General features: G+C 42.7%; 1 protein-coding gene across 1 annotated transcript in view; it reads right to left on the reverse strand.

The window, feature by feature from the left end:
- Positions 1-15,056, reverse strand: part of LOC142312967 (uncharacterized) — a gene marked incomplete at its 5' end in the record, with an annotated part of 138,311 nt that overhangs the window by 88,561 nt on the left and 34,694 nt on the right. Inside the window, 3 exon segments of the mRNA XM_075351956.1 lie at positions 829-906; positions 1,838-3,367; positions 3,480-3,937. Of these exon segments, the coding sequence (XP_075208071.1) occupies positions 829-906; positions 1,838-3,367; positions 3,480-3,937 (2,066 nt within the window).

Genomic DNA, 15,056 nt, shown 5'->3' on the forward strand with positions numbered 1-15,056 from the left:
CTGCACCTCAGTGCTGCTGTATCCTGAGCGTGACCCTGCAGTTGTGTGGATTAGTGAACTTTAAATACCATGTGTTGTGGGCGTGCTGATCACAAACCAGGAAATGATCTCCTGTTTCTATGGACGTTAGTATTTAGCAGATGTGCCATGCCAACATCAACTGCGCATGTGTGCATGATGTAATATCACTAAGGACGCTGGTGTCTGTATGGTAACTCGTATCCATGTGTTCTGAGCATGCGTTTGTGGATTTATCTAGTTGCTGACGCTGATGTCTGTGTTGCTCCGTGTCTGGATGTGTAGCACTTGCATTAAAGAGATTAAGCAGTGTCCCTAACTGCTGCGCTTCAGCAAAGCATGTTATATATGTGTGTTAACCTTTACTAAAGGAATTTGCCAAAAAGCTGATTAGTGCATGCATTTTGTTAACTAACTGTTAGTAAATAAAGGTATCTTGTTTGAAAAACATGTTGAGAAAAAGGTCAAAAGAAATTTTGATCAAAGAAGATTTTTTTATTAATAAACAGATGTAAACGAGTATTAGTAATAAGCAAAAATAATAAGAATATTAAAAAGGTAAAAAAGGGTAAAAAAAAGGGGTAAAAATTATAAAAAGGTAAAAAAATATAAAAATGCAAAAAGAAAAATTAAAGAGCAAAAGGGAAAATAAACATGCGAATAATGAACCAATGTGCTAGAAACTGCAAGTAAATGTTTTTAAAAAAATATATTTTCTATTAAAGAAATGGATTATGAGTTTTTTTATAGTTTATTCAGTTTTTTATTTATTTACATATAACGGAAAATCTGGAAAAAGTGTGTTCTTACCATGCAGGGTCAGGAAGAGGATAAGGGAAGGTATGGGATAGGGGGGAAATCCATTTACATAGCAAAACCTCATTGTATCTGAAAGAACAAAATTAATAATTAATGATCCTATATTAACCAGTCCATTTCTCTATTGAGTCCCATTGGTGCCATTGTTTGAAGAGTATAAATCCAAAAACTCTCTCGTTTTTTGAGTAATTGTATATGGTTACCCCCTCTTCTGGGTCTTGGAACTCTTTCAATAATCTGGAACTTAAGCTGAGCGATCGTATGTCTAGCTTCCTTAAAATGTGATGGAATGGGCAGCCAAATTTTATTACACCTAATTGTGGACTTGTGGCTCGCTATGCGGTCTCTTGCATGCTGGGTTGTCTCCCCAACATACAAGAGACCGCAGGGGCATTTCAGTATGTAAACAACAAAATTAGAGTCGCAGGTGAAGAACTCCTTAATAGGGTATGTTTTCCCTGTTCTGGGATGTGTGAAATTATTGCCCTTTATTACATTTGAACAGGCTGCACATCCCAGACAAGGAAATGTCCCTGTACGTCTAGTGCCCAAGTATGTTTGAATGGGTTCTTTTTTCAAAGTACCTATGTCTGCTCTGACTAGTTGGTCCCTCAGGTTATGGGGTATTTTCATACACATTAATGGGGGGGTTTGTAATGTAGTAATGTCAGGATAGGCCTTATGCAGTAGAGGCCAGTGTCTTCTAATGATGGAATGACTTTTGGGTACTATGGGATGGTAAAGGTGTACAAAAGGTAACCTCTCTGTTTTCATATTAGATTCATTGACTGGATTGGGGGATCAATGGTGTATTCCAATTCTTTTCTCAGTATGTTGGAAGGATAATTTCGTTCTTTGAATTTATCAGTCATTTCATGGATTCATTGTGGTAAGGTATTTTTATCTGATACAATTCGTGAAACCCTTTTGAATTGAGAATGAGGAAGACTATTCTTGGTGGATTTAGGGTGACAACTATCATATAGTAAGAGGCCATTACAATCAGTGGGTTTGGAGAAGATATCTGATGTTAATTGTCCTGTACTGTCTTTATGTATTGTAGTGTCCAGGAATGTCACCATGGATGAACTGTGTGTTGAAGTAAAAGAAAGTTCTGCTCTGATGGAGCTAATGTCAATGAGAAATTTCTTTAAGTCATTTGTATTTCCATTCCAAATGCAAAAAATATCGTCTATAAAGCGATACCAACAAGTCACATTTTGTTGGTATAAGGTGTTAGTGTAAATATGCATTTCTTCAAATTCATTCATGTACAGATTTGCGTATGCAGGGGCCACATTGAACCCCATAGCAGTACCACATATCTGCTTATAGAAGTCATCGCCAAATAAGAAATAGTTCGCACTTAGTACTATATCCAATAATGCAAGGCATAAAGAGATGGAATTGGAGCCAAGATCAGAATTGTTTAATGATTTTTTTACAGCCTCTATACCCCTCTCATGTGTGATAGAGGTATAGAGGCTGTTGACATCCATGGTTACCAAAGAGCTGTCTGGGGCAATTTTATCTAATTGGTTGACCTTTCCAAGAAAATCACTTGTATCAAGTAGAAAAGATTTTGTTTTTTTAGTTAATGGTGTTAAAATTTTTTCCAAGTATATCGATAAAGGTGAGAGAATAGAGTCCGTTGATGCTATGATCGGTCTTCCTGGTGGGTTATTGAGGGATTTATGGATTTTTGGTAAGACATAAAATACTGGTGTAATGGGATGAATGTTGGTGAGAAATGATCTTGTTTTATTATCGATAGTTTTCAATGTCAAATAGTGTGAAAGAGTAGTTTCGATTTTATCTCTTATTGAGGAGCAGGGGTCTCTTGAAATTGTAACATATGTGGTATGGTCAGCTAGTTGTCTTTTAACCTCATTTAAATATTGGGATTGATTCATGACTACAATTGCTCCCCCTTTGTCCGCTGGTTTCACCATCATTTCAGTATTGTTTTTAATGGATAATAGCGCCCGCTTTTCTTCGGGTGACAAATTATTATGAGTGGGAAATTTACCTTTTTTGTATTCCTGTAGTAGTGAATTAATATCACGTGAAATGAGATTAATGTACGTTTCTGTAGCATGATGTGTTTGTGGTGGCATGAATGTACTTTTGTTCCGTAAACCAATTTTATCTATAGTGACTGGAGAAGATGGAATAGATGTAGTTGCTGTATTGGGACTTTCAACAAGTCCAAAATGTGTTTTTAGTCTGAGATTCCTGTAAAACTTATGGAGGTCCCTTTCTAATTGAAAAGAATCCCATTGCGGTGTAGGCCAGAATGATAAACCCTTATTCAACACAGACATTTCTATTGGTGATAGGGTATAGTCAGAAATATTAACTATCATATTTGGAATCTTACTTGAGATCTCGTGATTCTGTCTGATGGTTCGATGTGACGACCTCCTGGTGTACGTTTTTGTCTTTGGTTTTTGCCTAAAAAAGGCTGGTTTCCCCGGTGGCCACTGCTGGTATCGCTTCCTGAACTGAAGGAACCTTGTCTGGAGGAACCCTGGTTGTATTGCCAAGATCTTAAAGTAGAAGATTTGTTCCATTTATATACTCTATTCAGTCTTGATTGTCCCTTTGAAATTTTTGGCGCTTTCTCTCTTGTAAGAATTTACGGTGTTCCTCTAAAGTAGTGTCAATCTGGCTTTTGAGGTTGGTGAGTTCACTGTTGGTCAGGGTAGTGGCAAGCTGGGTCTCTATAGCTGTTATTTTGTCCTTTGTATCCTTGATAGCGGTCTGTAAGCGATCTATGGTCAAAATAATGATATCTAGTGAGCATTTGTTTAAAATGCCTGTAAATTTTTTACAATAATCCTCATCATCTGAGAAAAGAGAAGGGCGAAGATGGCATCTAAGTCCTCTGGGTATCTTATTCTGACGATAGTATTCGGCTAGTGTTGTGCAATGTAAATCAAATGATATCAGTCTTTTCTTTTCCTTTTCCAAATCCCTTGTCCTTAGCTCCTTGGTAGGAATTCGAAGGAAGTCCGTGGATGTTGTTACTCGAGATACTATATTACTGCTTGTTGTGTCATCAAAGGCGAAAGTTTCCATAGACATCTGTGCTTCGGTGCTAACGCCAAACGGTCATATAGTAAACAAAGGAAAAAGGCGTGCACTCTACTCAGCAATTTAAGGTGCAAGTGTACGGGTGTAGCTCCCAATAAACATTAATTATAGATACACTGCACACTATGGTTTTTTTTTGCAAGTGAAATATATTTATTTACATAGGAGAGATCATTAACCCCTTCACGACCATGGACGGAAAGATCCGTCATGGTGCCCTGGGCCTTAACGACCAAGGACGGATCTTTCCGTCATGGCGTAATCGCGGCACCGGAGCCTCCGGTGACTGCGAAAAGTTAGTATAAACCGCAGATTCGGGAAGGAGGGGACCTGTACCTGACCTCAGGAAGGGTGGTGCCTCTTCCCCGGACCTACGGAGGCTGTGATTGGCTGACGAACGCCGCTCAACCAATCACAGCCACTGTAATGTTCCAGCCATTTAAAATGACTGAAACATTGAAATCCAGCCCTGGCCAGTGCAGCTATAGCACTGGCCATTGGCTGGAGCTGGGTGACCTCACTGGATCACCCTCCCCCAGCTCCAGTAGCTCTGATTGGAGAGATCGGCCTTGTGACCGCTCTCTCCAATCACAGTTGACCTGTTGCCGGTGACCGCCCCATAGGCTTCACTTGTCGGGCCTGCAGCATGGCAGCACAGTGCGTGTATACAGTGCAATGGCAGGGCGACAAGATCCGGTCCCATGCTGTTATGTGACCGGAGCATGGGAACTGGAAGTTGCCGCGCTGCCATTGCACTGTATGAAACCGGCCTCCCGATCCGCCGCCGCTGCCCTCCGCGATCTGCCACCTGCACCCCCACCCCTCGTATCTGCTGCCCGCACCCTCACCCCCACACCTCCCGATCTGCCGCTGCCATCCGCGATCTGCCACCCGATCTGCTGCCCGCACCCCCACCCCTCGTATCTGCTGCCCGCACCCTCACCTCCCGATCCGCCGCTGCCCTCCGCGATCTGCCACCCGATCTGCTGCCCGCACCCCCACCCCTCGTATCTGCTGCCCGCACCCTCACCCCCACACCTCCCGATCCGCCGCCCTCCATCTGCCACAGTGCCACCGCTCCCCCTGATCTGCTGCCCGGCCCCTTTCCTTCATGATCGGCTGCTCGTCCCCTCACCTCCGTGATGTGCTGCCAGCCCCCTCCACTTGAGATCGGCTGCCCGCTTTCTCCTCCGTTATGTGCTGCCCGGCCCCGCCCCCTCTCCGTTATGTGCTGCCCGTCCCCTCCCCTCCGTTATATGCTGCGCGCCGCCTCTCCTTTGTTATGTGCTGCTCGCCCCCTCACCTCCGTGATGTGCTGCCCGCTCCCCCCCACCTCTCACCCCCGTGATCGGCTACTCGCCCCCTCCCCTGTCACCCCCGTGATGTGCGCTCCCTCCCCTGTCACCCCCGTGATGTGCGCTCCCTCCCCTGTCACCCCCGTGATGTGCGCTCCCTCACCTGTCACCCCGTGATCTGTGCTCCCTCACCTGTCACCCCTGTGATGTGCGCTCCCTCCCCTGTCACCCCCGTGATGTGTGCTCCCTCACCTGTCACCGCCGTGATCTGTACTCCCTCACCTGTCACCCTGTGATCTGAACTCCCTCCCGTCACCCCCGTGATCTGTACTCCCTCACCTGTCACCCCCGTGATGTGCGCTCCCTCCCCTGTCACCCTGTGTTCTGTGCTCCCTCCCCTGTCACCCCCGTGATCTGTATTCCCTCACCTGTCACCCCCGTGATGTGCGCTCCCTTACCTGTCACCCCCGTGATGTGCGCTCCCTCACCTGTCACCCCCGTGATGTGCGCTCCCTCACCTGTCACCGCCGTGATCTGTGCTCCCTCACCTGTCACCCCCGTGATGTGCGCTCCCTCACCTGTCACCCCTGTGATGTGCGCTCCCTCACCTGTCACCCCCGTGATGTGCGCTCCCTCACCTGTCACCCCTGTGATGTGCGCTCCCTCACCTGTCACCCCCGTGATGTGCGCTCCGTCACCTGTCACCCCCGTGATGTGCGCTCCCTCACCTGTCACCCCGTGATCTGTGCTCCCTCCCCTGTCACCCCCGTGATGTGCGCTCCCTCCCCTGTCACCCCCGTGATGTGCGCTCCCTCCCCTGTCACCCCCGTGATGTGCGCTCCCTCCCCTGTCACCCCGTGATCTGTGCTCCCTCACCTGTCACCCCCGTGATCTGTGCTCCCTCACCTGTCACCCCCGTGATCTGCTGTCCGCTCTCCCTCACCTCTCACCCCCGTGATCTGTGCTCTGCTCACCTGTCTCCTCCGAGATCTGCGCTGCGCTCCCTCTCCCACCTCTCACCCTCCCCGAACTGCTGCCTCCTTCATCTCCTGTGATCCAGCTGCCTAGATCCATCCTGTAGGGTAACTATCCCCAATCTCACCTCCCACTCCCCTTCCCCCCCATCCCACCCATCCCCCCATCCCCCCATCCTCTGCCGCTCCTGCATCCACTGCGCCCCCTCCCATCTGCCCCCACCCTATCCCAGCCGCCGTCTCACAATCACAGATGCTCCCTTTATATGCCGCTGCCCCCCCATCTGCCGCCGCCCCATCTGACGCCCCCCCCATCTGCCGCTGTTTTTTTTTTCTATGCCATGGGGGTCTAGTTTCCAAAATGGGGTCACATGTGGGGGAGCTCCATTGTTTCGGCACCTCAGGGGGTCTCCAAACACAGCATGGAATACGCTAATTATCCCAGACAATTTTGCGTTTGAAACGTCAAATGACGCTCCTTGCATTCCGAGCCCTGCTGCGCGCCCAAACATTTTATTTCCACCACATATGAGGTGTCTGTGTACTCAGGAGAAATTGCACAATACATTTTATGGTGCAATTTTTCCTGATACCCTTGTGAAAAAAAACTACCTGGTTGAAGTAACAATTTTGTGGTAAAATTTTTTTTTTTATTTTCACGGCTCAACTCTATTAACTTTTGTGAAGCCCCCAGAGGCTCAAAGTGCTCAATAAACATCTAGATAAATTCCATGAGGGGTCTAGTTTCCAAAATGGGATCACATGTGGGGGAGTTCCACTGTTTCGGCACCTCAGGGGGTCTCCAAACACAGCATGGAATACGCTAATTATCCCAGACAATTTTGCGTTTGAAACGTCAAATGACGCTCCTTGCATTCCGAGCCCTGCTGTGCGCCCAAACATTTGATTTCCACCACATATGAGGTGTCTGTGTACTCAGGAGAAATTGCACAATACATTTTATGGTGCAATTTTTCCTGATACCCTTGTGAAAAAAAAAGCTACCTGGTTGAAGTAACAATTTTGTGGTAAAACAAAATTTTTTTTATTTTCCCGGCTCAACTCTATTAACTTTTGTGAAGCCCCCAGAGGCTCAAAGTGCTCAATAAACATCTAGATAAATTCCATGAGGGGTCTAGTTTCCAAAATGGGGTCACATGTGGGGGAGCTCCACTGTTTCGGCACCTTAGGGGCTCTCCAAACGCAACATGGTGCGGCTAAGGATTCCAGCTAATTTTCTGTTCAAAAAAGTCAAATGGCGCTCCTTCCCTTCCGAGTCCTGCCGTGCGCCCAAACAGTGGTTTTTCGCCACATATGAGGTATCTGCGTGCTCAGTAGAAATTGCCCAACAAATTTTGGGGGTTCATTTAATCCTGCTACCCTTGTGAATATGCAATATTTGAGGCTAAATTAACATTTTTGTTGCAAAAAGTAAAATGTTCATTTTTTCCTTCCACATTGCTTTAGTCACTGTGAAGCACCTGAAGGGTTAATAAGCATCTTGAATGTGGTTTTGAGTAGCCTGAGGGGTGCCGTTTTTGGAATGGTGTCACTTTTGGGTGTTTTGTGTCATGTAGACTTTTCAAAATCGATTCAAATGTGATGTGGTCCCTAAAAAAAGTGTCTTTGTAAATTTTGTTGTAAAAATGAGAAATTGCTCATAAACTTTGAACCCCTATAACTTCCTTAAATTTTTTTTTTTTTTCCCAAAATTGTTCTGATGTAAAGTAGACATGTGGGAAATGTTATTTATTAATTATTTTGTATCATATGTCTCGTTGGTTTTACAGCATAAAAATTCAAAGTTTGAAAATTACAAAATTTTCAATATTTTCGCGAAATTTCCGTTTTTTCACAAAGAAACACAAAAATATCGGCCTAAATTTACCACTAACATGAAGCCCAATATGTCACGAAAAAACAATCTCAGAATCACCGGGATCCGCTGAAGCGTTCCAGAGTTATAACCACATAAAGTGACACTGGTCAAAATTGCAAAAAATGGCCTGGTCTTTAGGGTCAAAATAGGCTTGGGGCTGAAGAGTTAAGCTTATTGCGACAAATTCCAACGTTTCGGCTAATAATAGCCTTGTTCACGTAGTCGCTAAGAAGGAAAAGAAAAAAAGCTTCTGTCTCTTTGACTGTATGTCTCTCTCTCTCTGTCTCTTTCCCTGTCTGTCTGTCCCTGTATGTCTGTCTCGCTGTTATTTTCCCTGTCTGCCTCTTACGCTGTCTGTATGTCTCCCTGTCTCTTTCCCTGTCTGCCTCTTACTCTGTCTCTCTCTTTCTGTCTCACCACCGACGTCTTATTACCTCACACATAGGCTTCTTATACTAACAATTTATATTGTTCCTATAGCAACCAATCACAGCTGCTATTAATAACCTTTAGCTCGCAGCTCCATTGATTTTAATGCAGACAGTTTTTTGGAGAGTAACTGTAAAGCGCGGGGTTAAATTTTCCCGTCAAAACATAGTATATGACGTTCCCTGAGTCACATGGGGAGTCTGTGCAAAATTTCGTGAATGTACATGCGACTGTGCGTATTCCTTTAGCGGACATACACACATACATACTGTGAGACTCATGTGGGATTAGTGGATGAGGGCAGGTATATCTCACCCCGGTATCGGTCCTATGTGACTTAGCCTAGTCAGGATCACCTGGCTACTAATGGATTAATGGGATGTGAAGGACGGAGGTAAAAGGAATCTGGGACGTTGGTGGGTCTCCATCTGGGCAACACAGTAAGCCTGTCTGTGTAGGAGACACTTGTAAGTTGGAGCAGTGCTTGATGTCTGTATGGTTTAGCTGGAAGGGAGAAGCCTTCCGGTTTGTAGTCAGGATATCACCATGTATAGTTAGCGCCTTGTACTCCTTATAAACTCCATAGCTATAATCTAATATCATTTCTAAGGGGGAATCTATATGTATGTAGATGAGATCCCTCCTATATAGGTTTTATAGATTTATATGAGAGTTGAATTTGTTCCTTTGGGAATTGAATATTTATATACAGAGGCTATTATATGCATTTATGTAATATCTATTTATTAATATAATATATGTATCAGTGCTGTTTCTTATAATGGTGAAAGGGCAGAGGTGATGCTTTAATGATATAAACTTTGATATATTTTCGTTATGAACAAAGTAAAACCTCCTTCTGCTCTCCTCACCAATAATATTTTTTTAGGTCAAAGATCCCCTTAGTCTGTGTTTTTTTCTGGTGATGTTTTTCTTGATGTTCTGATGTTTTTAGTGATTTGGAATAAATAAAAAAATGTTTTAAAAAATATTTTTTGCAAAATAAAACTATTTTGATACAATATACTCTGATTTCTGTTTGTTGATGATATGTATTCCTTTGAGTTAAAGTATCTTTAAAATCATGGTGGAGAAAATATAGAAATCTGCTAATATGTATCTAATACATAAATACACACATACATACATACATACATACATACATACATACACACATACACTCAGCTTTATATATTAGATATAAAAAAGGTCCCATGGCAATTACAGTTTTCATTTACATTTTTTTACCCCTTCCTCCCCCTTTTTTCCTGGTCTCAAAAGGAGCAGATTACACAACCTTTGTCTGCTAGATCCGTTGGTGACACCTGATCATCACACTGAATAGCAGGGTTATTGCCATAACCTTTACCAATACAAGGTAAAGCATGTTTCATCTTTTACCAGTAATCTTCCCCTATGCATTATATTTTCTTAATAGAACAAGTTTTTTTCTTGAAGTTTACCACATATTATTGTTGTTTTTATTTTATGCCTATAAACAAATAAATACAGACAGGCCGCTGTATTTTTCTATATACAGTGGAACCTTAGTTTAAGAGTAACTTGGTTTGAGAGCGTTTTGCAAGACAAGCAAAGCTTTTTAAAAGTGTATAACTTGGTTTAAGAGCAATGCTTTGCAATAAGAGCAAATTCCCACTGTGCACACTTCCGGTTCTGTCCTTTCACCGTGCTCTGACTCGCTCTGGAGGTAACTTTCTTTCCATATGTACTGTTTACTGTATACAGTATACCATTATACAGTACAGTATATACTATATAGCATTTCTATCAATTTGCATTTGTGGATACAGTATTGTACTTTCATTCTGCTAACCAGTACAGCACATTACTTATACTGTACCTCTCGCACACCAACAATTCTATTGTAAGCTAATGTGCAGTTTAATTTGTTTTATATGATTTTACTGTACAGTATTTTGTATTAGTGTGCTGTATTGATTTTATATGAATACAGCACTTTATTTTGTATCACCGTAATAAATTTGTATAAATACAGTAAATATTTTGGGTTGTGGAACGAATTGTCTGTGATTCAATTATTTCCTATGGGAAATTTTGCTTTGATATAAGAATAACTTGGTTTAAGAGCACCCTCCAATAAGCAATTATGCTCGTAATCCAAGGTTCCACTGTATATTCATTTTTATATGAGATGGTCGGTTCACTGTCTTTTCTTTCTCCTTATTAGGGTACCCTCAAATACCAAAAAGATGTCTGACGATCTTTGCCCGAAGTCCGGTGTGTGACAACCTGTGTGCGATGTCTGGTGTGTGATGACTTCTGTCCAATGTGTGACGACCTCTGCACAATATATGGAGCCTTACCCAATGTCCGGTGACTGACGACCTCTGCCCGATGTCTGGAGCCTTGCCCGATGTGGAGACTTCCAGTCTCTGTTGTCCTGTTCCATTTTTGTTGTCCTGTGTTCCTGTCCGTCTCCGTGTCCTGGACCAGCCAGCCAGGGAAACCCTGTCTATAGGGAAGGAGAGAGATGGTGAACCCCTGGTGATATGTAATGCTGTCCCCTGCCTTCCCTGACATCTGTAGATAAGTTCCGCACCCAGAATACTTAGGCCCTGGCTAACCCTAAAATAGTGACTGGACGGGATGAGCACTAGTCAACCCCACTAAGACCTATAGAACACACAGGGAATACAAACAGGGAAATGCAAACGTACAATTTATTTGCAAGATGACTTTGGCAGAAATACGCGATTCAGGTGAAACCCCCTCATGCTCTATGCTGAGCACTTCCATCTGGGTTTGCTGATGGATCCATTCACTAACGAGGCAGCAAAGTTACTCTGGAGTCTGTTTGGTCTCTATTCAAGCGGTGTCTGTCTTTTCAAAGGTGATCAGTATAGCCACTGGTATGGTATTTATGGATTATCAAGACTGTATACAGCAAAAAAACCCCTAAAACATAACTTTTAATAAGTCTCTTAAAAAAAGAGGTTCACTTTACCTCTGTTAAAACCAATATCTGTCACAAGACTACCCCTTACAAGAGGCTTTCCCAGTAAAGGAACAATGGAGAGCAAGTGACTTACCAGACGGTGACAGCACGCATCATCCAGGCTGCACACCGCTGTACACAGTCACCATCTTTAAATAGTTACCGCTCTTTTGCCAGCGTGTGACGTCACGTCCGCACATGCGCTCCCCGCCTCCATGTTATGCGGTGGAGCGCAGCAGTGGAACGCAAGGTCCCTCAGGAAGTGACGATCACTCGCCCGGCGCCTCAGTGACGTTCCCATGCTGGGACATCCGAGTAGAATACACGTACGTCCACAGCGCCCGCCTCCATGACAAAATGAGAGCCGAGACGCCTAAGTGGAACGCAGATGCGTCCCTAGTGCCCGCCCTATTCACAGAATAGCAACATCGCTCTGCACGCACTTTACTACGCATGCGTGAGGTTCATATTTAAATGAACAGTGCTATCTATATGCTGTAAACCGCCCTATTAATATGCAGTAAACATAGATAGAAAGCAGGGCAGATTTACTACCAGATGACATGTGCAGGTTTATAAAACCCAGGGAATCATTAAATCAATAACTGGATCTTTTTAGGAAGTAATAATCCCAGAGAAAAACGAAAAGATCCAATTATTGATTTAATGATTCCCTGGGTTTTATAAACCTGCACATGTCATCTGGTAGTAAATCTGCTCTACTTTCTATCTATGTTTACTGCATATTAATAGGGCAGTTTACAGCATATAGATAGCACTGTTCATTTAAATATGAACTTCACGCATGCGTAGTAAAGCGTCTGCAGAGCGATGTTGCTATTCTGTGAATAGGGCGGGCACTAGGGACGCATCTGCGTTCCACTTAGGCGTCTCGGCTCTAATTATGGCATGGAGGCGGGCGCTGTGGACGCACGTGCGTTCTACTCGGACGTCCCAGCATGGGAACGTCACTTCCTGAGGGACCTTGTGTTCCACTGCTGCGTTCCACCCCTAACATGGAGGCGGGGAGCGCATGTGCGGACGTGACGTCACACGCTGGCAAAAGAGCGGTGACTATTTAAACATGGTGACTGTGTACAGCGGTGTGCAGCCTGGATGATGCGTGCTGTCACCATCTAGTAAGTCACTTGCTCTCCATTATTCCTTTACTGGGAAAGCCTCTTGTAAGGGGTTTATTTGTACCTATATCCCCCATTTATTCCCTTCCAATTTTGCTTTATTTATAGTGAACCCATGAAAGGTTTCATAACAGGAACCTGTATCTCCTCATTCTAACTCCCCTGATGATTATGGGACATATGAAACGCGTCGGGAGAAGGAGAATTTGGGAAAGACAGTGACCCCAATCTAAAGGGATCCCAGATCCAGAGTGAAAGGGACTGTGGAGATGCCTATAATGATGGGAAATTGTCTATTTGGAAACTGAATGCACCAGAACCGGTGAGATTGTTCCAATCTTTCTATATGCACAATGCTCTGATGAAGGTTGGGTATTTGTGAGCATTGTCACGTCTGTTCTGAACCACTGGTGCTTGTTGGTCAGAAATGTTATATTTGATATTCAATCAACTGGTCACTTATTAATCTGCATTAGTCCCGCACAACTGTCTGAAAGGACTACTGCATAATTGTATAGACAAACTCATTAGTGGGGACATTTACCTAATTTTTTCCCCGGTGTGTTGTAAATTTTTTGATTCTGTACCGAATTTTTTTGGCCTGGTGGTCAGTTTTATATATATTCTGTAACAGAGTGCATTGATCCCTTATTAGAAGAAGTGGGTACCATAGCACGGCAGTCTTTGTGACAGATATTGGTTTTAACAGAGGTAAAGTGAACCTATTTTTTAAGAGACTTATTAAAGGTTATGTTTTAGGTATTTTTTTGCTGTATACGGTCTTTTCAAAGGTGAACAAAACTGTTAAGTGCACTTTTGTGCACATCTAAAAACACGGGTAAAGACGGGTAAAAAGATGGGCACCACAGGCAAGACATGAGGTCAAAATTACTCCTTCTTTATCATTACAGTGTGTAGCACCCACTCCCGTTCCCAACGTGGTATCCCCATGCGTCCCAGCTCCCAGGAAACAGCGGGGGTGCCCTTCCTCTCACCTGTTCGATCCAAGTGCAGTATTCCTGCATGGTTCCGCTTCCAGGGTCAGGCAGGGGCGTCCTTCCTCTCTCCTGCCTGGTGGCCCCATCCTGTCTTCTTCTGCCCCAGGACAATCAAGAAATAACGTCTGGAAGTCCATTCTGAGTCTGAACTGGGTGCAAAAACCTAAAAAATCTACACTATATGGAGAGAAGGTATGCACACCAGTGACTATGTAAGGGGAATATATGAAAAGCAGAAACTGCTGTGCGAATACTGACATGAAAAATCCAATAGCTATATGTAAGAATAAAAATGTGAAAAATGGAATCTGCATTACTGCCATGAATGTGAATTTTTGGTCATTAAATTAATAGACGGGGGGGGGGGAGTAAGAATGCAGTCATAACGAATCCTTGTAGCCCTCTGGTTCAGTTGTCCTATATCACAAACCTTTTTATCACAATTGTTTTTTTATCAAAAAAGTTTTCTACCAAGAAAGTTTTTTATCAAAAAGTTTTTTTAAAAGAATTTTTTTCTATAAAAATTTCATCATTTTAGTTCAATTAATTTATTTATTTGATTCCTCACCCGTTTTACACATCAACCAGTCTGTCACAGCCAACCACATAATTACAGCTCCACTGACTATTTTATCCCGTTATAAAAAACCTTGTTAATTTCTCATGTGTGTCACAGTTAGTTATGTAATTTTAATCCCTCATGGGAAAAATTTGTTTAATAATTCTTTTATACAAGGGAAAAAATGTCCCCCCCGTGTATTGATAATCCCATTATATATCAGTATACCAATTACTCAATCCCACTGGATTTATAAACATCAAAAGGAAGGGATTGAGACTTTTATATAAAAAACTATAAAAAATTATACAAAAAATATATAAAAAACAAAAATTATGTATTTATTATTCCTTTTATCTTCTATTGATTATTCTGTTTTTTAATTATCTTTTATGATGGTAATATCCATCTCCTTTTAAAGTTGTTATGTAGCAATTTGATCATACCAGTGTTTTATCATTATATATTTTTATCATGAGCCTATATTTTTATCATGAACCCATGTATATATATATATATATATATATATATATATATATATATATAAATAAAAAAAATTCACTATGAATTTATGTTTATAAGTGCCTATTACAGTCTAGCCTATTAACAACCCTGTATGGGGGAATTTTCTCAATCGATTGATTGCTTTAATGAATCCACCCTGACGGGGATTCATCTTGATTGTGGAAAAAAGTTTTTTTCTTTCTGTATACCATGTATATAAGGTTGATTACCCTGCATTTTCATTGCTTCCTGAGGAAGGGGGAGGATGATTCTCTGAAACGCGTTGTAGCATAATCTTTAAGAAATCCATCATATTATTATTACCACTTATTACCATTTCTTTCTGAGCAACGCGGCCGTGACCGTGAT

This window comes from Anomaloglossus baeobatrachus, chromosome 5, assembly GCF_048569485.1.
Source record: "Anomaloglossus baeobatrachus isolate aAnoBae1 chromosome 5, aAnoBae1.hap1, whole genome shotgun sequence".
Lineage (NCBI taxonomy): Eukaryota > Metazoa > Chordata > Amphibia > Anura > Aromobatidae > Anomaloglossus > Anomaloglossus baeobatrachus.